We start from the raw sequence: 23,106 nt of genomic DNA on the forward strand, positions 1-23,106 counted from the left end.
TGTGTGTGTTGTAAATGTGGAGCCAAGTAGATGCAACGTAGAAGCTGAATCAGTTGTGGCGGCAAAAGGGAAGGTTAAAGGAAATAGAGACAAATTAATAATATATATATATGTGTGGATGGAAGTTAGAATTTTTGACCTTATCCTTATACTTTTTCAATATCTCCCACTAACTCTCCCTTTTCATTTCAAACAAACCACCATCTTTTTTTTACTCTCTATATGCAAAAACGCCGCAGCCATTCATCAAATAGTGCGCAAAACAACACTTTTTTTTTTTTTTGTTGGTAACACATCTATTTATAATTTTGAACTCAGTTTACTAATAGTTTTGTTTTATGATTTTGGTTTTTGAAAAATTAAGCTCATATTTTACTGTCTTTTTTAGTTGAATTTTTAGTCAAATTCAAAAGTAAAAACAAAATTTGTAAGTCATTCTTTTTAGTTTTCAAGTTTTGACTTGGTTTTTTAAAGTATTGATGGAATATAGATAACGAAGGAAGAAAGTTGAAAGTGGAAGTATTATTAAAAAATAAAATGGTTATCGAATGAGGTTTTAGTTTTGAACTTTATAATTAAGTAACCATTTAGTATATCTACTTTATTGCCAATTATTGATAATGATTATATTTTATTTGGTTTTTATCGTAAAAAATATTAATATAATTTAAAAAAATTTCTTATGTGTTTATATTGAAAAAATAATTGGGGATTGAATTTTATTTATATACTATAAATAATTAGTGAATAGTGGCACTTAATTTTGATGATTTATTTCATGATAGAGATCAAACTATTACAAATTGAATCAAATCATTATTTATTAAAGTTTAGAAACTAGATTGTTACTTGCACTTTGGTAAACCACTTGAGTCTTGATACATTTTTGATACGTTATCTTAAGAGGAATGATTGCTTCTAGCTTCATCCCCACCTCTTGGTTGTCAACTCGATCGATTGTTTAGGAGCCTTAGTCTCTCGACTTTGAATCTTAGCATAGGGTCAAAAACCCTTTTTTTTTCTAATCAATGTTCTTCAATTATAAAGTTAAAAATATTGTTACATGTCATAACAAAAACAATGAATCACACAAGAAATTGGAATTATATCACCGCGATTAAAGTACCTTAAAAGAGTTGAGTTTATATATATATGTATATGTATATATAGAATCAAAATTTGATTTGATGAATGAACAAAAAGTAAAATTTTGAATTGGAATAATGGTTGAGAAATACATAGTAACAATCTCATCTTCTGAATCGAATATTAACCTTTTGGAGTTTGTTTATGGCACGAAACTGCAAAAAAAAAAAAAAAAAAAGTGTTTTAAATATCTTTTGACTGCGATAAAACTTACTATTCTTTTGTGTTTATTATTATTATTTCATAAAGTAATGTTTTTGACATATTCCATTAGAAACAGAGAAAATTATTCAAAGAAAAATTTGAAGATTATCTCTTGAAAAGAAAGGTGATGACCAAATTCATAAGGCTCTTTTAATTTTCAATACTGAGGACCACTAAAATATATATAATTGTCAAAGCACCTATGATAATATCATTATCATAATATGGCATTTAAACAGCTGGTTGTATTCAATTAAAAGGGAAAGAGACATAATTTGAATACACACTTTTGATATTTTTATATATCAACGACCTGTCGACCAAACTAAAATAAAAATCCTTAATGTCATTTAAAACATTTTTTTTTCTTATTTCTAAATTTGTTTCAACTTGCAAATACACGACTGTATTTTGTAGCTAAATACACTTGCCTTCACATTGATGAAATAGCTGCCAACATAATTGTAACCGTCATGTTGTTGATCGAAGATGTTAGAACTCAAAAGAAAGAAAGATAGGGTTTGTAAGTTTTGTAGGTCGGGTTTGACTACGATTTGAACGGCATGTGATGAAAATATCTAGAAGTTGAAATTTTTATTATTATCATAATAGCTATGTTTGTACTCACAATTTAACGTTGAAAGAGATGTCTTGACATGTCAAATGCTTTCAAGATATTTGGAAGTTGTGGTACGTAAACTCTTAACTTTTAGGGATATATAAATCTTCAATATAGTGTATGATTAGGTTATCGAAAGTTACAATTTTATCTTTCACTTTATATAAATGTTTCAAAATATATAGTTTTTAGAGTATGAAAATTTGTTAGAATTTCCTTTAAAGATTTAATTGAGACAAGTGTCCTAACCATCTATATCATTCCACATCCAAATCTATTATTTATCCTATATCCTAAGAGAATTCTAGTTCAAGAATAGTTTTGAAATATTTATAAATGGTAATATGGCGCCTTCTGTGAAAACATTGATATTTTTTCCCCAAGTGACAAAATTTAAGTTTAATTAATTGTGTCCATTCAATTAATTGTGTAATAATAAATTAATATCACAAAAACTAACAAATTAACTTACAGGACAAACACAAGCACAAATCCCTATTCAACGGGAAGATGTCTTCTTCGGTGGACTGGACCATCATTTTGGTGGGTTTTATTTTCTTCCCACAATTCACACGATGTCCAAGAGTAATTCTATTCAAATTTCGCATACCCTTTTGTCCTGTTTGAGTTTAACAGCAGGTTGGCCATTGCCCTGTCAATGTCAAGGGGTTAAATTTCAGCAAATATATTTAAGAATTGGCTGAAAATATTGAAGTTAATGGCATGAAAATTTCAAAGAGAGGTCTTGGCTCTTGGTTTTAAGGGATTGATGTGGGTGCCTGCGTCACCTCCAATCATTGTTTAATCAGCGCGTAAATACCACTAAAAGAAATGGCGTCATTAGATACTAATCTTCCATCATAGAGAAGAAGTCGCAATTATAAAGCAAAAAGTTTTGTTGGTTTATGCAAACCTTCAACTGCGCATAAGTTGATGCAGAAAAGGCCAAGACCAGAATTTTAAACAATATCATGACCATCCCTAAATGTAAGCAAGCTTTTGTTAGGTTCCTAATAATTTCTTTCAATTATGCAACCAGTTGCATCATCAATAGGCCAAAACTCTCCACCAGTGTCCATCTTTTCAACCTCTCCCTTTCAGATTTCGGGTCTAGTAAATTCACCCACTATTAAAAGGCATTACTAGAAAAGAAGCAAGAAAGAAGCAAGAAAGTCCTTGAAAAGCATATTACAACCAGAAACTGATAAACAATCTCTATGATCCCGGTTAGCACCTCATCTAATAGGTGTGAAAGACAAGGAAAAAGTAGGTGTTGAAAGTGAGAATAAACAGTCTGCTAAGTTGTAAATAAAATGTAAGTGCTTATAGGAAAGAATGTGAGAAATCAATACAGTGCACAAATAAATTCGTACTAGAGTTCATCGGAGGGCAACTGTTTCGCCATTCTATAAAGAAAACGAGCAAGGGGCTTTCTGGCATTTGTTATTGCTGCATTGACTTCATCCCCATTTTCTTCAATTGCTGCCTTGCGTTCTTCAACCATATGTACTTTTCGAACTAGTCTTCGCAGCTCCTATTGATGATTGTCATTAAGTCAGAATTGCATGGGAATAGAACACTAAACTAGCTAATAAAATCTTTAAAGTCGTAACCATTCCTAAGACCCTTATCCTATGTTTTCTTGGCTTGTTGATAGTAAACAAAGCAAGCCTAATTAGAACATTTTCAGCTAGAAGCCTAGAGGTGCAATGATCTAAAATAACTTTTTGATTCCACTTCTATGTTATTTTTTAACATGTTTTTTTTTTTTTTTTTTGTTTTGGCAATCACTTGGCGTCGATTTTCGTTATATTTCATAGATATAGCTTATCTACACTTATAGCCCAATGGAAGTATTCTTTTGGTACTTTCCTTGGGAAAGGTGGTTTCAACTTTCACCTTTATTTGTCGTTTCATCACATGAATGAAATGTTTCTTATAAAGAAAATAATAAGAATTTAAGTGGCATGAACCAAATGAGTTAATAACTTCTTAATGTGGCAGGAAGGGGTACAAGAAAAATGGGTAGTGAAAAAGAATGATGCCGCAAGTGAAGTACCTGACGGTCAAATTCAACAGTTTGCGAATAAATTTCCTTCGTAATGATATTGTCCTTACTGATTAACCCGTCAAACCACCTTGTAGCAATGTCTACATGCGGACCCTAGTTAAGATAGGGAGAAAAGAAAAAACAAAATGAATTTATAAAACTAAAAGAAACAACACGGTATAAAATGGCATTTATGAACCCCTTCAATTCATGTTCCACTATATCAAATCAAATTTGAATTTAACAAAGCAACAGTTGTTATACTCTCTGGCCCTCATTTTCTAATTGAGGTTTTTCATTTTATTTGTTCCACGCTACAGTATAATTTTCACAATTGGTCAGCATACGGAGGGGTAATATTAAAAGAAAACAAAATACCTCCTCCTCCTCCTCCTCCTCCTCCTCATGTACAGATTTTGAAACTTCATCATCTACTGAAGCACATAATCTCTGTAGTATCTTATGGTCACCGGCTTTTGTGGCCTGTATTAAAATGTCGAGTAATTCAGTGTCAGGTTGAGCATCCCTCAGCAGTTTTCCTATGCAAATTAAATCGACTTGTCAGCGCCACACAATACAAATATTTAGAAAAATAAAGTTTCCACTTCCATAGCAAAACAGATGATTTTCTATTTTGGTTGGATCTTTTATGACCAAGGTTATGTGTAAATCGCTTCAGGAATTAGAACACTCATACAATCAGGAACCTAAGGTGTAATCTGAAACCAGTGAAAATTCAATGGTAAACTCAGTTCAAATTGTTGCATTTTAGCGTTTTGCCCAGTTCGTCTGTGATTAGCCAACAAAAGATCATCTGCTGCTGAGGCCTTTACAACGGCAAATCCTATTATCATTTTTCATTAAGTGAGCTTAATAAAAGCAATCAACTAGATTGAGCCTGTAGATTCCTAGAATTAATATCATCAACTAGTTGAGTAGTCACCGAAATGCAGTTTAGTGGGATATGTGGCAAACCTAGAAACAAAGCTGATCTCAATACTCTAACTAGTTATGATCAATTCGAGGCCCAGACCATTTAAGCCATTCTATTCTCTGTTTGACAGATTGAAATCTTCCATCTTAGATTTATAAAGAGTATTTTTAAGATCTCTTGCCTCACATATTACAGGATCACGCGCTGACAAACGTTCAAGGACCCAAAAAAACCGAAAATTTTCATATTTTTTCATCGATTGATCTTGATAAAGCATCATGTCGAGGTTCTTCAGGTTTCATTTTTGTATGATGAAATATCAATTGGGGCTCTAACTACTAACACCAACTGCCCAAATACAAATTTCACAACAGAATGAAACATCAAATATCAGCTTACCAATGTAATTGAACTGCCTTCGCCTTCCTTCCCTTACATCATTCCCAAGCCTCTGCGGCAAAAAATCAAACACCTTAGCTACATAAACAATTCACGCATTGCCAAATTACAAAAGGATACGAAAAACTACAAAATTAAATCACTAGTAAGGAGCACCTTCACAAGCATTATTGCGTCGAAGACATCTTTCTCGAGGGACGTCACACTATCACCCCAAACAAGTAATAGAAATCTCACGTTAGTGCTGGAAACTCAAACTCCTTAAACCCTTTCCCGAAGAGTATCAGTGATAAACATTACACAAGAATTAGGCAGGGTCGGATAATGTTGTGAGAATATATAAAATACCTAAGGATGCGTTTAATTTGAGAAGTGGAGAAGGTCGCGAGATCCATGCCCCATTGGACAGCTCGTCGAGCTTCCCGTTTAAGCTGGTTGCGGCTCTTTCTAACATCCGAATCATCATCATTAATGCTCTCATCTTCTTGGGATTTGGCTAGTGCTGGAGCTTTGGATAATCTGAGTCCTTTTGATTCATATTGGACTTCGCGTCGAGCAGAATGGACGGTAGCTAAAGATAGTCGACGAGAGTATATTCTTTTTGCCACCCACGGTGGAGACAAGGAGAGAAAATGATGTACGGCGCAACCGCAACAATGTTTTTGCAACATCGGCGGCCATTGCCGGAGAGCTCGAACCATATGACTCATGGTTGATTTCCATCGGTTCACGTCGGAGTACCGGCACCATAAATTGACGAAGTCCGGTTCGGCCCAGATCCATCGGTTCGGCCCATCAACACACTTGCTTCAACTCACTCTCTTTACTTGTCATAATTCTCACTTCGTATATATCAAATATGAATATCAGATATGTAAAGTTTCATTCTTTTTTTCTTGTTTTTTTTTTTTCTTTTATCTTTTAAGTTTTCTAGGAACTAAATGAAAAAGTAATCAGAGCGAAAGCAAGAGCTTGAAGACGAGAATCAAATATCGAGAGTCCCACGTGTGTTTTGCACCTACAAGATTTTATTACAATAGTTTCATAATGTGATGCATACAAACAAAAGACCAACAAACTTGTTTTCCTATAAAAAGATATTTTCTCGTAAGGACCTTGGAAAATGAATTATCCAAAATTGTTTCTTTCTAGTTGATATATATTTTACATTTAGTGTCATTTTGTTATTAATATCACAGTTAACAACCTCCCATTTATTAAAAAGATATTAAAAAAAAAAAACAAAAACTTGTATGCATCTCATAATAAGTGGATCCCCATATATTTGACATTATAGAAATGCACTAAACAATTTCCTAGCTTCATTCATTATAAAATTCAATAATTGTACTAAAAAAAAGACCGTCAATAGGAACCAAACAAAATGCTTTTTTTTTTTTTTTTAAATAAACAATTTGCATTATATTAGTGTGCTTTGGAATTTTATTTATATTTTCATGAGAGGGAGAAAAAAGGTTGAAAACTATTATAAGAGGGTTCATATTTTCTTGAAGATGGAGTTGAATAAGTCAAACAAAACCTAAAGTATTTAAGGTGAAATTATGTTCACATATATCCCCTTTTTTATTTGAGAATAATATATATACTATTCAATTTTTTTTTTCTTTTGTTGGAATCTTATAACCATATCATAGCTAAACTAAACTAAAGTTAGTTGTATTATATATTTGGTATAAGTGAATTACTTGCTTACAAAAATTCATGAGATAGTCTAAACAAGTTTAGAGAAAGTTTTGATGGATCCTTGGGCTAAGCTTAGTAGGAGCTTATACAAGAGTCTAATAGAGGAGCTCATATGAATTTAAAAGAGGAGCTCATAAACTAGGAGAGAGCTTAAGAGAAATTTAATGGAGCCTGAGAGATGAGTTTAGGAGCCTATAAGATAGCTTAAAAGCACTCATGGGGAGAACTTAGGTCGCTCAGTGGAGTTTATGAGGTAGACCCAAAAGTAGCTTAGTGGAGCTTATGAGGTAGGATTAAGAAGAGCTCAAATGAGCCTAGGTGAGAGCTTAAGAGGAGAGCCTATGGGAAAGAACTTAATGAGCTCATTGGGACTCATAAGGTAAGCTCAAGAGGAGCCAAAGAGAGAGCTTAAGAGTACTCACGAAGGAGAGCTTAGATAACTCGATGGAACTTACGATATAGGCTAAAAAGGATCTAAAAAGAGCCTAGGAGAGAGGTTAAGATGAACACTTATGGAGGAGAGCTTTAAGAGTTCAGTGAGACCCATGAGATAAGCTCAAGAGAAATGATCTCATAAGACCCTAAGAGAGACCTAGGAGAAAGCTTAAGAGCATCCATGAGGGAGAACTTACACAGCTTCAGAGGACCAATAAGGTAAACTCAAGAGGAGCGTAGGAGACAGCTTAAGAACGCCCATGGGGAGAGCTTAGGTAGCTTAGTGGGTAAGCTTGGTAGGGTCCATGAGATAGGCTTGGTAGGAGCTTAAATAAGTTTATAAGAGAACACAAGAGGAGCACCTATAGAGAGAGCTTAAAAAGCTCAATGGGACTGATGAGGTATGCTCAAAATGAGTAAACTCATATGTAACCTAGGAGAAAGCTCAACAAAGCTTAGAAGAAAGCTCATTGCAATATAAAACAAAGTCTCTTAAGAGGCAATAGGAGGATGACCCATACATGAGAGTCTAACCTTCTAAGAGAAGCTCACAGAAGAAGAATGACCCACAAGGTCAAGCCTAGCCTTCTAAAAGAGCTCGCAAGAGGTAGATGATCCACAAGAGAGAGTACATTTTGGTCAGTGCCAAAGAGAGCTTAGAGGACCCACAGAGGAAGACTTCTTAGTGATTATATGTGAAGTTGTTCAAATTTTAAACGAATGAGTGCCATGAAGGAATCGTTGAGAGCATTCATGGACATGTTATAACGATAGTGTAACTGCCGATACATTATCAAGTTCTAGAAATTTAGGGTGATTATGAGCTCATGCGTTAATTACAAATCACCATACTATATATCAAAAGTTAAGGCCATTGGTTGAAAGTATGCTTAAATATGCTTGAATACTCTACTATTTTCTAGATACTCATAAATACAAAACTAACTTGAGTGTTAGAGTGTGTATGGCTACGTCGTACCCATACTGAAGGGATGAAAGCCCTCACACAACGGAAGTTTATAGAGTTATTCCCAATTTTAATTGAAACCTTAAAATACCAATATATTGGTAAAAATGTACATAAACAAATTTCTATTATGGTTTAGCATGCTATCAAGAAATAAATTACAAAGAATGAAAAACAGGAAACTTACTATTGTGGACGACTTTGGATCTACAAACCACCAAATTTGGGACACCACCACTCATAAACCTTCCTATTCTTTAGGTTGAGATTTGGTTCGTGGGAATCAAATTGAAATGAGAGAAATTTTGTTTGGAGAGACTATTCTGAGACAATTCCACTACGCATCACATAACTGTTCTATTCTCACGTATCGTACCAGTACCTCCAAAGGGAAGTTGGAGAGAAAAACGGGGAACGTGGGTCACGTTCTCTATTAATTTAACAAATTAAATTAATATTAATATTAATATTAATTAATTAAATCATATTTAATTAATATTTCATTTAAATCATATTTAATTAATATTTCATTTAAATCATATTTAAATGAATATCTCTCACATAACCTATAGGTTTAATTTAATTAAATCAAATTTAATTAAATAAAATTAAACTAAACTATTAATTACTTCTCTAATTAATTAATTGCTAAGTTAAATATCATATATTTAATTTAATCATATCATATACACATTAAATTTTTACATATAGTTTTAACATGAATCTAATTCACATTAAATTAATATTTGAACTCATTCAAATATTTTATTGTCTCATAAATTAATTTTGGATCATATCCTAAATTACATTTATGTCATAAAGTTTAATTAAAATATAAACTTTATATTATAATGTATTATCATACATTATATTAATTCTCAAAGTAAATTTGAACATTTCAAATTACAACCAATACAATTAAATCTCATTATCCTTTACGAACTACTAATAGACCTATAGATCATAAGCTACAACAACATGAGATTAATTAGCTAAACTCATTGACCACATTAATCAATATTTGTTAACTATGTACACTCCACTAACTACTCACAGCTGAACTATTCTCACTATAGATATATTTCTATGTTCACGGATATAGACCAATATAAATAAGTTAGTTATTCACAAGTGTTCGTAACACCAGTTAGGTCAAATTATCGTTTTACCCTGGATTACTTCTAGCCCTTAAATACCAATGCTCCTTTAATGAACAACTTGTTTATGGTCCAATCACTAAACAAAAATCTCTCTCGTGTCATAAAGAAGGTAGGACCATTTGTTCAAGTCTCATGACACAATTTAAGGGAACACTTATCTACTTATCCTAAAGTCGGGAATGAGTAAATTCCATCTTATGTGATTATATTTCCAACTCCCCACTCGGTCTTTGTAACGACCCAACTTTTTATACTAAGCTGAGGTCGTTACTAAAACGGAACAATGACAAGAGACACTTTTTTTTGAAACGAGGGAAGAATAAATTTTCATTAAAAATGGAATATTAAAACACTGAAACATAAACGCGGAAGCAAAACTGAGTCCCCATATGGCATGTCACGGATCCTTCTCTGTCGCTCGCCAGCTTTCCTCTACCTTTACCTTCGCCTGAAATGTTAAACATAGAAAGAGTGAGTATACATATACTCAGTAAGGGACCTACTACTAGTCCCGCTAGGTGTCTGTTAACTTCCCATTAGAGTCCTGAAAATGGTACCCAATCTCTGGCACGTTCCCGAACACGTGCAACATGCGCTCCCGTAGGAACGAAAATCTGGTCTTCGGTGTCCCGAGAGAGCACCTAGGACATGCTGGTCTGTAGTGAACCCGGGGGTAACACTAAGACAATCGGGATGCGAGGACCCCGTCGAATCACTCGAATCATATCTATATCCATGCTAGACTGGCGTCCCGTCGGACCACACAGTCCTAAATAGGTGGTGATCCCGAAGGACACCCATGCAGGTACGACTCTAATAGACAAAGTTAACAGAACACCCTATCCATAGCATGTAGCATAACATAACATCATAACATGGCATGAGTATTAATCTTAACGTCCTTAATCATGTGATTAATATATCATGCATTATCAACAGTCATCAACAACATACTACCGGTCATTAACATAACATCAGTCATCATCATCAATCATCAACATAATAATCTCAGTCATCATCATCAACATCAACTATCATCATAATCTCGGTATAATCATTATCATCAAATTATGCATTTTAGCTACCATCAATGCATAATCATAATTACATGCGGTCTCTTGAATTCAGTTCGAAGGTCTAGTAGGAGAATCTCTTACCTGGAGATTTTAGCCAAACAAAGGTAGTTTCTAGTTGACAGTAAAAATTCTCCAATTAACTTGATCCTAATCATAAAAGGAAAACTTAGTATCTTAATTAATGAAATTAGCAATTGGCTAACATCCAAAAATTCTCCCAAATTAATTAACTTTCTAAAAAAAAGGGGTTGAAACCAATTCAACCTTGATTGGGAAAAATCCAAGATTTAAATCTTAAAAAGTTTAGCCAATTGAACCTTTAAAGAAACCTCAAATAGATCCAAAATTAAATTAATAAAATATTAATTTAATTTTATTTGCTTACCAAGGTTACTCAAATGGAGGTTGAAAAATCCTCTTATCCTTATGAAAAATTCATCACTTTAAATCCTCAAGCTTCCAAAGAGACCAATCTTAACTTCAACTGAGGCGGCGACAGCAGAGGGTTATCTTAGAGAAGAAGATGAAGAACCTTTTTCTTTTTCCTTTATTTTCCAACTTAAGCATTCCAATCTATTTATAGACCCAAATAATAACAATAATAATAATAATAATTATTTCCTTTTCCTTTTCCTTTTAGGATATATATAATAACAATAATATTTATTATTATTATTTTCTTTTCCTTTTCCTTTTAGGATATATATATAATACCAAAAAATATACATATATCTTTATTCCCATTATCTTTCCTAAATCAATGCCTTAATCTTAGGCATTTATAACTATTAGTAATAATAATAATACTTCTTTATTATTATTATTTTTCTCTCACCAAAATCTACAATAAATATATATTTATTTAAACCATTATTCTCTCTTGCAAATAAATATATATCTTTTTTGTCCAATCAAATCAACCATCTCTCTCCTTATGGATTATCTTCTTTTCCAAACAAATATAATTATATTCCATCATATAATTAACTTCACTTTTCCATATTATTAATTAAATATATATATCCATATATATATACTCAATTAATTACAATTCCACAAAAACTAACTTTTCCCTCCAAAATCTCAAATTAACTTAAGTCCTCAATTAATTTAATCAATCAAATCTTTTCCAATAAATCACTTATAACTTCCACAACATGAATTGTCTTAAACCAACCATAACAACTTCACTCCATAATCAAGATTTATCTTTCTGCAGAATAATTAATTATCATCCACAATAATTAATTATTATTTACCTTTCTTCCAAAATAATTAATTATCTTCTACAATAATTAATTATTATTTATCTTTCTCCAAAATAATTAATTATCTTCCACAAAAAAAAAATTAATTATTATTTATTTTCTCCAAAATAATTAATTATCTTCCACAATAATTAATTATTGTTTATCTTTCTCCAAAGTAATTATCCTTTTACAAATAATTAATTATTGTTTATCTTTCTCCAAAGTAATTATCCTTTTACAAATAATTAATTATTGTTTATCTTTCTCCAAAGTAATTAATTATCCTTTTACAAATAATTATATTTTCCCAAAATATAATTATTTTACTTTTTCTCCTTTAATAAATATCCTTTCTCCAAAACACAACTATTTTTTCCTTAAATAATTATATTTCAACAAATATAATTATCGTTTCCTTTAACATAATAATTATATATATATTTCCACATATACATATAATTATTCAATCTCCAACAAACTTTCCATCCCACAATTTAATTAAATAACATCCATAATTATTTAATTAAATTCAACTTCAACAACACTAAAAATCCACAACTTTACTTAATTCTCTTAACCTACCATTTAAACAAAAACTTAACAAACACCACGTGCCAAAACCTCTAATTAATTAAATATTCATCCAAGAAATATTTAATTAATTTCGATTCCCACCTAAAACAAATAATTCTCATTAAATGGATTCAAAATAACGCCCAATAAATTATCTTAATTTTTGGGGCGTTACAGTCTTGTCCTCAAAATGATAAGTATATTGAGTCGACAATCTGGCTATTCTCACTTGTACAAATCAAAAGACAATCTCTCGCAAATAGGATTTCATAATACACTCAGGATTAAGACTAAGTTACTTATGTTATCTTAATGAAATTGAAACCTAACTAGTTAATGGAGTTACATTTAGTGGTTACTATTTTGCAATCCGGTCTTATGCAAACTCATTGCATAGGATACCCTCACTCGCATGTCACCTACACGAACTCGTTGGATTATTGCATTTATATAAAATACAAAATGAGTCGTATGCATAGTGTTACCAAGATAAGGTACCCAACCTTATCCTTATACTATAAACCCTTTAAGCTGATCTCGAATACTGATCTTTGTATGTCTCTACATTCTGTTTAAAATAATTGAAATTATAGTAATAACACTTTACTAATAACGGTCAATGAATTATATTTACTATCTACGAGTTTTAGGACATAAAACCCCATGCATACTTGCCCTCATTTGTCTTGCAGTCACTCAGACAAGTCTCTCCCATAAAACAAAATTTTACGGTTTATCAATTTTTCTGGCATCAACCACATTTATTTTGAAAGTAAAATATTTTAATTCTCATCCTTAGCCTAAAATAGATAAATAAAAACGTATAAATCAACCTAGAATAATTTTACATCTTGTAACTTAGTTTTTTCTTTGGGACATTTTTAAATGCGGTAAAATAAAATAAAATATTTACAACATATAATAAAAATTTTCTATAGGTTAGAATTTTGCTATAGTTTTTTGGCATCAAGATTCTATCAATGATGGAATTGTTATTAATATTTATCAATATGATTGATAGAAGTACATCAGTGTATACCAATGTATATCATCGATAGAATATAAAATTTTGCTATATGTTATAAATATTACGTTAAATTTATAAGTTTTGACAATTTCCCTTTCTCTTTTTTTCATTTTGGAATATTTAACTTTCGATACCAATTTAACAATATGGGGTAAGACAATATTATAAATATAAATATATATATATATATATATATATATATATATATATTTATTTATTTATATATATATTCTTTTTGGAGTGAATACTTTTTAGCCGTGACTGTTTTATTTAGATTTTTTACTAGAAATAAACACTTTAATATACTAATAAGCAAAATATTACACCAAAACGATAATCATCTTTATGATGGAGGGTAAAAAATACAATATTCTTTTATTGCTTGTCCTGAAAGAAAGATTCGATAAGCCTAGGAATTATAATTAAAATAATATTTCATTTAGTGCATAGTAACATCTTAATATTTATCAATATCTTTGTATTTTTATAAATTCCAATAAATAATAGTGGTACGTACGATTTAAAATACGAAATTCCAAAATAACCATCGATCAAAACGAAACATCACAATTAGTTTTTAGGGGGAAGGTTAATCTCCCGCCAAAAGCTGGGCGTTTTGGTCATTCGGAAATTTGAAGATAATTAATAAAACGGCGACGATGGCCTACAGTTTTTCACGGTCGCTAATTTAATCGTTTCGGTAGAATTGTTGTTTCAGTTGAACTTGACGGTGGTTCTTCAGAGCGATCGCCGGCGATAAACCTAATAGCTCCGTTATTCAGCTGCTACAACCATGTCCTCTGACACTGTACCTCCTCTCAATTACCTGCTCAACCACTTTTCCCTCCCCGTTAAAGTAAAATTTAGAATTCTTCTCTTCCTCGAAAATTTAGAGATAACAAAGTTAATGAAGATTTCTAGGTTTTCTACTAATTTTCTAAGTCGCTAAACGACGACTTCCAATTCCTAATTAATTTTTTAATTCTAATGCTGAAAGCGATTGTTATTAATTAAGAAATGATGGCAAGTCTTCGGTTTGATTATTTCTCTCGGAACGGAAGCCGGCAGCTAAATCTTCCACTATTCAGCGGCCGGCCGTCAGTCATTTTCTATCTCTCTGCGTGCAAGAAGACCTTGCTGATTGGTTTTCACGACAATGAAGTTGCTTCGATGAAGAGGAGTTCTGGATCAACTTCGACTTCGATTGGTAGGTCAGTTCACTCTGAAACTGAATTTTGTTCATGCTTTTGCTCTACGTGTAACCGTTTGCAGATATAGTTCTGTCATTGTTTTTAGTCGAACCATGTCCTAATCCCTCGTAGTCACTCGCCCTCTCTCTGTAGTTTGGTCAGTGATTCATACGACAGAATGAAGTTGATTCGGTGAAGAAAAGTCCAGGATGAACTTCTATTGGAAGTCTGTTAATTGCTTCTTGTCCATAATTGTTTCTGAAATTAATCTTCGTTGATATTTTCACTTTGTGTAATCTCTAGCAGTTATCCATCTGTTCTGTCATTGTTTTAGTAGAATTCTGTCCTTACAATCCATTATAGACTGTGTTGTTTGTTTCGTGACACGATTTTGATCAGTTGATTTAATTGTTGGTATATGAAGAAATGCCAGTGAAATTGACGTGTTCGTACTTTTGATAAAGAAACTAGGCCCGTTTGGTTTGTGAATACATGAACGCACAAACAATTTTAGTTTATTCAGTTTCTTCTCCTTCCAGATAGTTTTGCAGCAACTGAAGAAAAGGCTATCAGAAGCAATGATTTTACGTCTTAGGTTATAACACAAGGGAAGAGAGAAGTGGAGAGGAGAACTGTGCGGAAGGATGGCTGGTGAATATAGGTTCTCAATGGACCAAAAGGACATCGTGAGGATTTTGGTGGCCACCATTGATGATTTCATCCGAGGTCGTTTGATCAATAAAGAGCAGAGAAACCTTCACAAAGAGCAGTGTGCTGAGAGATTGGCAGCAGAAGGTGGAAGTAATGACAAAGATACAGAGGTTAGGTACTCGGATCAAGCAGTGCTGGCTAATTTGGATTGGGGTATTGAAGCCCTTGAGGAGGCTTTAAACACATCCAATATGGAGACTAAGCTGGCACGACTTGACCATGCAGAGAAGATGCTTCAAGTGTGTGCCTTGTTGAACTCTAATGAGAAAACTGCTGGAGTTCCCAATTTCTACCTTGCTGCTTGGGCTCACCTAAATCTTTCATATCTCTGGAAATTGCGAGGAAATGCTCACAACTCAGTCCTCCATATTCTTGAGATGTTTATTGTGGATCCCTTCTTTTCACGCAATGATTTTGCTCCTGAACTCTGGAAAGAACTCTTTCTTCCACACATGAGCTCAATTGTTGGGTGGTATTCAGAGGAGAGGCATAGACTTGTGATCGAAGTGATTCCTGATTCTTCCGATTTATCCTTCACAGCTGATTTAGATCAATTCTTCAACGAATCTTTGATATTTTCGCTGAGGCCTGATCATGCTGAGAAATTGCAGAAGTTGGAGCAGCTTTATGGAGCATCTTTGGATGAGAATACGAGGCTCTTTGCTAAATACTTCAAAGATTGTATGAATTCTGATTCAAGCTCCACCAAGAAGGTTGCCCCAATGTTGCCAATCGCAGAGCCACCTATGACTCCTCTTCATGAAGTGAGCCGCTCAATTCCCGATTACATAAAATTTGGACCTATTTTACCCAAAAGTGCCGGGTTTTCGTCCATCAAACCAAAATCTAAAGATGGTACGACAGAAGCAAGTAGGTAAGATTCTAAAATTCTGAGGACGCCTCCTCTAAAAACGAGCAACTGCTGGAATTACTTCCAATTTCTTACTATACCTCCCTTTTTCTAACCAAATATTTGGTTTCCTAACAGGCCAAAGGGGGCTTCCAGTCCCACCAACAACACAGAGAAATTTGTAGGGCGATATTGTCAGGTTTTTCTCGAGTTCAAATTTCATTCTCGTCATTTCAATTGCTAGAAAGGTCTACATATATACGCCAGAAGGAACTCTGCTGGTTTGAGTTGTAATTCAGTAATAATATAAGCTCTGTTTTGATTTATCTTTCTAGAGCGATTTGCTAGAGGAGAATGAGGATGATCCTGATCAGGAACCTTACGATTCTTACGATCTCAGCGATACCGCGACTTATAAATTACTATCGCCGAGTAGCACAAGGACGTCGGAGGATGAGCAAATAGGACCTAATGAGGAGGTGTCGAAAATGGGGAGTCGAAAACATTCTCCCACCATTTTTTCTCCAATTGCATCTCCTTCAGTCCCTTCACCGAGAGTGCTATCTCCAACCGTGAATGAGAGGAAAAGTGAATCGCGTACATTGCGACTGTTATCCAGTCGTGGCGAACAACGTGTTGCTACCTCCGCCCTTGGATCACCAGCTACAAGAAGTGATTACAGCTTCAGTTCGGTAGAGTCTGATGGTGAAGTAAGTGTTTGTCTTGTGTTAATCTTGCTTTCTTAATCCTTCTTTTCGATGGTTTTTTGTTCCATTTTTTTTCCTTTGCACAACTGCACTTGGAAAAGCGTATTTTAATTGCAACTGCTCTTTAATTTTTTACTTGAAGAAAGATGGCCACAGAAGAATATGTAAGCCGACGCACAATACAACCTATGACAACGTGAGTAGCCAAGACTTCGAGAATTGGTAATTACAATATTTCAGTTCCACTAACATGATCTGTTGTTTTCATATAGTAAAAGTACCTTGAAACTTCTTAAACTTTTAACAGTTCAATAGATAAACTTGAGGAGGAAAGTAGAAGCCGCTCGTCTGAGAATGTAACACATATGGTACGACCCCCTAAAGATTTCGTATGCCCCATAACAGGTCAGATTTTCAGTGATCCTGTTACTCTCGAAACTGGGCAGACTTATGAAAGAAGAGCTATTCAGGAATGGTTGAAAAGAGGAAATACAACTTGCCCCATTACGCGGCAGCCATTGTCTTCAACTGTAATGCCTAAAACGAATTATGTCTTGAAAAGACTGACAACGTCTTGGCAGGAACAGCATCCTGATCTTGCTCAGGATTATTCGTGGACTGGTACATCGGTAAGTACTGTCGGTTCTACCTTCAAAAGGAGGAGCTCTCTGGCAACTACTCCTTGCCAACCATTTCATGGTTCTCTTAACAGGACTTACGAGTCTCTTAACCAAAAAGGAAAAAAATTAATGCAAGAAGCAGTGTCCTTATCACCCACCAGTGTAATATCTCAAGCCACTGTCGAGAAAATCATCAACAGTTTAAAACCTTTTGTCTCTTGTCTTTGTAATTTTGAGAACTTGAAACAATGCGAGACTGCTGTAATCACTATAGCAGGGTTCTGGAAGGACTCAAAAGGTGATCCAGCAGTCCATTCCTACTTATCCGAATTGGCTGTAGTGAACGGCTTTATGGAAATACTGTTAAATTCCCGGGAAAGAGAAGTCCTCAGAACCTCAATTTACGTTCTTTCTGAGCTTATTTGTGCAGATGGAAGTGTTGGAGAGTCCCTTAATAGTCTAGATTCAGATTTTGATTGCCTAGCTTCTTTGCTGACGAGTGGGTTGTCAGAGGCTTCTGTTCTTATGTGCCTGCTAAGGCCCACATTTACTCAGTTGTCAGCTCATGACCTTATACCTTCCCTTGTCCAGCTGCTCCAGAAGAAAAATGAAGATTTCGATGATCTGCCATTTGTAATAGAGCCAAAAGATGCTGCTATCGCAATGCTTGAACAGATTTTGATGGGAGCGGATGAAGATAGCCAATCCCGGAATGTTGAGAGTCTTATATCCGCAGAAGGATGCCCTGCATTAGTCAAGTTTTTGGATGGGGCAGAAGTGAGGAGGCCAATACTTTCTATGCTTTTATGTTGTATGCGAGTCAACAAAGGTTGCAAGGACTCGATCGTAGAGAAGATTGAGCTTGCTCCGGTTCTTGAGTTACTTTATACTGGAAATGAGGACGACAGAGGCCTTTGTGTGGCTTTTCTGTCAGAGCTGGTTCAAATGAACAGGTACAATAATACATCGCTTGAAAACAAAAGTTCTCGTGTGCAATCAGTTTTAAAAATTACTTCTCTTGTTAAGTTCCCTGTATGGTGGACTTCTATTTCATAAACAAATAATAGAAAATGAAGGTTTTGTTATTCATAATCATTACAGTGTGGGTAAAGGTTTGAAGGCTGAAAATCAACTGATCTTGAAATTGCTTTTCCTTTTTTTTTTTTTTTTTTGAAAAAATTTATTTTCTCCTGAATGTATTATGGTAATGGGTCAAAATTAAACTTTTGTTGTATGAGTAATGTCGGTCACCACACACTACATTTCAACCGGTTTTCTTAAATTAAAATAGCAACAAAGCATTATTAACCAGTTTTCTAGAAATTACTGGTATGGCCTGTACGGTATGTGACATTTATACATTCCTGTGTTTATTTAATATCTGCATCTGGTTAATTCTGCATCATAACTCAAGTTCAATTCCTTGTCATTGTTGATAAATTACAGAAGGACACAATGCAATCAAATTTTGCAGAAAATTAAAAATGAAGGAGCATTCAGTACGATGCATACACTTCTTACACATCTTCAAAAGGCTACAATTGAGCAACAACCGAGCATTGCTTCCCTTCTTCTCCAGCTGGATCTCCTGGTTAGACTAGATCCCATGATAGCTGGCATGCGAAAATCATTTTCCTCGTGTAAACTAATAGGCAATTCTGCTTCGTGTCAGGTTGAACCACGAAAAATGAGCATTTACCGAGAAGAATCTATAGATGCACTGTTTGAAGCATTTTGTAGAAAGGACAACTATAACGTTCAAACTGCAGCTGCAGATGCTTTATTACATCTATCTGGGCGATTGACATCCTCAGGAAAGTGCTATGCAAAATCGTGGTTGCTCAAACTTGCAGGATTTGATCAACCTTACAATGCTTTGATGAAGGACGAGGGACTGAGGAAGCCTGACAGCGAATTGTCAGAGAGAGAGGTTTGCATCTATAAGACTTCATAATTTCTGTGGAACTTATTTCATTATACATCCTTCGTTTCTAAATCTAAATATATGCTACAGGAGGAAGAGAAGGCAATCAGTGTATGGGAAAAAAGGGTAGCTCTGGTTATTTGTAACCATGAAAAGGGGTACATTTTTAAAGTTATGAAAGAATGCCTGAAGAGTAAATCCTTAGAGATGGCAAGGTTCTGTCTTGTCATCGTTTCCTGGCTGTGCCACATGGCTTCGATGCTCCCAGATACTGGGGTACAAGAGACTGCTCGCAGATTCTTGCTTGATGAACTTGTAAACGTTCTACAATCTTCTAATAGCCAGGAGGACAAGATTTTGGCATGTCTTGCTTTAAAAACCTTCATTAGCGATCCTGGTGAGATTTGTTTGCAATGCTGACAGTATGTACATTTTGTTGAAATCGGACTAACTTGATTACCAATTATGAAGCTGCACTTGAGGAACTAGGGCTTTATGCAAGATCCATCAACAAAACGTTGAGAAAGCTTAGGAGAAGCTCATCGGTGGTCAATGCTATAATGAAAGCCTTGATGAACTTGCCATCTGTTGACACAGTAAGTCCGGTTGGGGGACATGGTTCAATTCTTAGTTCGTACTAAAAATGGATTCATGGTTTTATTACTGTTCTATCTTTTGTCCATTAGACAGAGCTCTGGAGTTACACTGAAGTTGGTGCAATAGATTCCAGCTCAAATGGAGAGGTTTTGTCTCTGCTTCATTTGGAAGGGCGGGTTTTAAGTGGTCACTCAGATGGAACCATCAAGGTAATCTAAACAAAAAAGATCAAATCCTGGCCTCTGTTAACATCACGTGTACTATGTTCTCTTACAACCTATACTCTCAATATCTTGCTTTTAGGTTTGGGGTGCTGGAAATAAAGTACTAAGGTTGATCCAAGAAGCTCGCAAGCACTCAAAAGCTGTAACATGCCTTTGTGTTTCCTCTTCGTACGACACAGTATACAGTGGTTCCTTGGACAAAACAATTCGGGTAAACTTCTTTAATCATGTTATGCGAGTTTTCTATAAAAGAGAAACTATTTACTGGATTCTTCTAACAATAGTCAGACCAATTATTAGCATTCAAAAGGACAAGATTCAATCTGGTTCTACTGCATTTTTATGCTCTAAGAGGATGTTAGCAAATTGGCCTTCCCTTTCTCACTACACCACTTTTACAGGTATGGAGCATCAAATCTGAAGAAATACAGTGCGTTCAAGTCCACGAAGTGAAGGAGCCAGTCTATGACTTGAAAGTCAATGGCAAATTCGCATGCTTTATTTCTCAAGGAACTGGAGTTAAGGTAACCGTGGTTTAAGCTACAAGATTTGAAAAGCCAACATCCATTGAAATCAATACCCTTGCTAATGTGTACTAGATTGGATATTACAGGTGTTCAACTTCTCTGGGGTTCCCAAGCATGTAAATTTCAACAAATACGTCAAGTGCCTGGCACTGTCAGAAGATAAACTCTATTGCGGTTGCTCTGGTGACAGCATAATGGTACGCCCAAGTCTTGAAGATCTACTTTCTTTTGCTTGATTAGTGGTAACGATTTTAGTAGAATAGAGGGCATTAATAATAATTTCCAATTCAATGCAACATCTTTATATGCACCAAAATGATAAGGACAAACTTTGAATTGGCAGGAGGTGGATTTGTCCAAAAATACCATAAGCACATTCTACGCCGGCGTAAGAAAGTTGCTTTGGAAACAAAACATCTACTCCTTACACCTCCACGGTGACCTACTATCTGCTGCCGGTTCGGCTGTGGATGGAACAGCAGGGAAGGTAAATACCAAATCAACCAAATAATCGAATCAAATAGACTTGTGATGATAATCATTCGTTGAAGTAACTTGTTTCCTAAATGTATTTTCCAATGCAAAAGACGTTTTCGCTGTCGAACAAGACAACAGTAGGATCCTTTTCAACTGGAGTTGACGTCCATCACATGGTCGCAAGCACCGATTTCTTGTTTACAGCCTCCAGATTGGGGATGTTAATAGAGATTTGGACGAAAGAAAAACACACAAAAATTGGTTCTGTTAAATTAGGTAGCAGTGCTAGTGGTAGCCACACAAAGATAACTTCCCTAACTACGGACGACGGAGGACTGCTCCTTGTTGGTACTTCCGATGGAAAGATACAGGTTTCTTCTAAACTTCTCTTCCTTAATTTTACCCCACAAAAGCAAATTTTGTTCACATAGCTGAACTTATCATTTTCTTTATGAATTCAGGTTTGGGCTCTTGATTGACCATGACCACGTGGAACATCACTCCATTCTTCAACTTTTACAATACAGATACGATTATACCTCCAATTGGTGCATTGTCATTGTATGGTAATTTGTAAATTTCATTCAACATTAATAAATAAAATACCAAAACCTCACTAATAAAGATTGTACTAGACTTAGTTAAATTTAATTAAATCCTAGTCAGATTAAATTGTATTTTAAGAAATGGAATACAGGACTTCTTTTCATATCTTCAATTTCCATTTCATATGATGTGAAGTCCAACGAAGCCTACTATAACTCGGAAACATTCATCAATGTATTTCCATACAGTGTGGTAAGGCTGAACCCATAATGGCACCGAGTTATGCTTGTACTATGCTATAAATCACTCCAGGTTTTTCAAAATAGTTCGAATACTTCGGAATATTAGCTTTATATTTCTTCTCTGATTTATTTAGCCATGTTTTCACATACAAGAAACCAAAGAGTTTAAATGATGGAAAAAATGATCGTATAAATAATAAAAATACTCTCCCAATGATCGTGCATGATAAAAACTATAAAAGACTAACAATTATCGATTTCTTTTAAATGCATTTTTTTACTTTCTCTGCGTAAAAAGGGGTTACAATTTATAAACATTCACTGTACATTCAAACCTCTCATCATTCAAGTTCTAAGAAAACCCTCAAATCGATTTTCAAAACTTTACTTGGCCACATCAAACGACTAAACATAAAATCAATGTTTCTTATAAAATTAAACCAAATAAATTATTCCTCAGCATGTTGGACGACCCTAAACTTACATTTTGACTCTCAGAGAGATGCTGTACAATTCATATATTTCAATTTCATCTGATGCAAAATACGAGTGTTCCCTCATGGTGCCATCGCAAGCGAAACCAGAGATCAATCTAAATAGCCAAAAGAAAAACCAAAATTTTGAAAGGCGAAAAAAGAACTATGAAGAAATGGTTTAAGAAAAACAAAGCAAGCATTCAGTATGAGTAGGAGGTTGATATTCCAGTCATAAATTGATCGGACATGTTTAAATCATCATCACTATGCTTGCAACAATCACAAACCGTAAGAAAATCGAAATTGTAATAAGTTTGTAAGAGAAGAAAAATTCCAAAAACAGAAGACATCGTCGTAGACCATCAGAAAAAATGGATCATTGCATCAGTTGCGACACGTAATGCGTCTCAGACGACCGTCGTGAGAATTTGAATCCAGATTCGTCATATGGTTCATAATCAGCACAAACTA

At 34.3% G+C, this 23,106-nt stretch overlaps 2 protein-coding genes and 2 non-coding genes across 8 annotated transcripts; 1 reads left to right on the plus strand and 3 right to left on the minus strand.

The window, feature by feature from the left end:
• Positions 1 to 2,353: 2,353 nt before the first annotated feature.
• On the minus strand, positions 2,354 to 6,085 carry LOC103503870 (uncharacterized). Its single transcript, XM_051083684.1, has 7 exons — positions 5,701 to 6,085; positions 5,509 to 5,557; positions 5,353 to 5,404; positions 4,398 to 4,558; positions 4,029 to 4,133; positions 3,343 to 3,503; positions 2,354 to 2,621 (listed from the first exon to the last, which is right to left on the minus strand). Coding segments are annotated over exons 1-7 (891 nt in total). The 5' UTR covers positions 6,063 to 6,085; the 3' UTR covers positions 2,354 to 2,620.
• Positions 6,086 to 14,206: 8,121 nt separating this feature from the next.
• Positions 14,207 to 22,089, plus strand: LOC103503871 (putative E3 ubiquitin-protein ligase LIN-1). 5 transcript variants are annotated; one of them, XM_008468255.3, is made up of 17 exons: positions 14,212 to 14,755; positions 15,274 to 16,319; positions 16,434 to 16,494; positions 16,631 to 17,005; positions 17,145 to 17,224; positions 17,310 to 18,575; positions 19,069 to 19,213; positions 19,295 to 19,552; positions 19,637 to 19,943; positions 20,018 to 20,142; positions 20,233 to 20,352; positions 20,447 to 20,578; positions 20,769 to 20,891; positions 20,981 to 21,091; positions 21,238 to 21,381; positions 21,482 to 21,742; positions 21,833 to 22,089. In XM_008468255.3, exons 2-17 carry the CDS (start codon positions 15,379 to 15,381, stop codon positions 21,848 to 21,850), a joined length of 4,467 nt encoding a protein of 1,488 aa, XP_008466477.2. In that variant the 5' UTR covers positions 14,212 to 14,755; positions 15,274 to 15,378; the 3' UTR covers positions 21,851 to 22,089. The 5 variants fall into 5 exon arrangements, 4 of the variants coding, with proteins under 4 accessions (XP_050939642.1, XP_050939644.1, XP_050939643.1 ...); XM_051083685.1 differs by lacking the exon at positions 21,833 to 22,089 and having other exon boundaries at positions 14,211 to 14,755; positions 21,482 to 21,815; XM_051083687.1 differs by lacking the exon at positions 21,833 to 22,089 and having other exon boundaries at positions 14,211 to 14,755; positions 17,149 to 17,198; positions 21,482 to 21,815.
• A 746-nt stretch (positions 22,090 to 22,835) lies between these two features.
• Positions 22,836 to 22,905, minus strand: LOC127149137 (small nucleolar RNA Z105). Its single transcript, XR_007820542.1, has one exon. It is a non-coding gene; the product is annotated as a small nucleolar RNA Z105 (small nucleolar RNA).
• An 87-nt stretch (positions 22,906 to 22,992) lies between these two features.
• Positions 22,993 to 23,089, minus strand: LOC127149145 (small nucleolar RNA Z161/Z228). Its single transcript, XR_007820550.1, has one exon. It is a non-coding gene; the product is annotated as a small nucleolar RNA Z161/Z228 (small nucleolar RNA).
• Between the last annotated feature and the right edge of the window lie 17 nt (positions 23,090 to 23,106).

The sequence above is a fragment of the Cucumis melo genome, chromosome 4, assembly GCF_025177605.1.
Source record: "Cucumis melo cultivar AY chromosome 4, USDA_Cmelo_AY_1.0, whole genome shotgun sequence".
NCBI lineage: Eukaryota > Viridiplantae > Streptophyta > Magnoliopsida > Cucurbitales > Cucurbitaceae > Cucumis > Cucumis melo.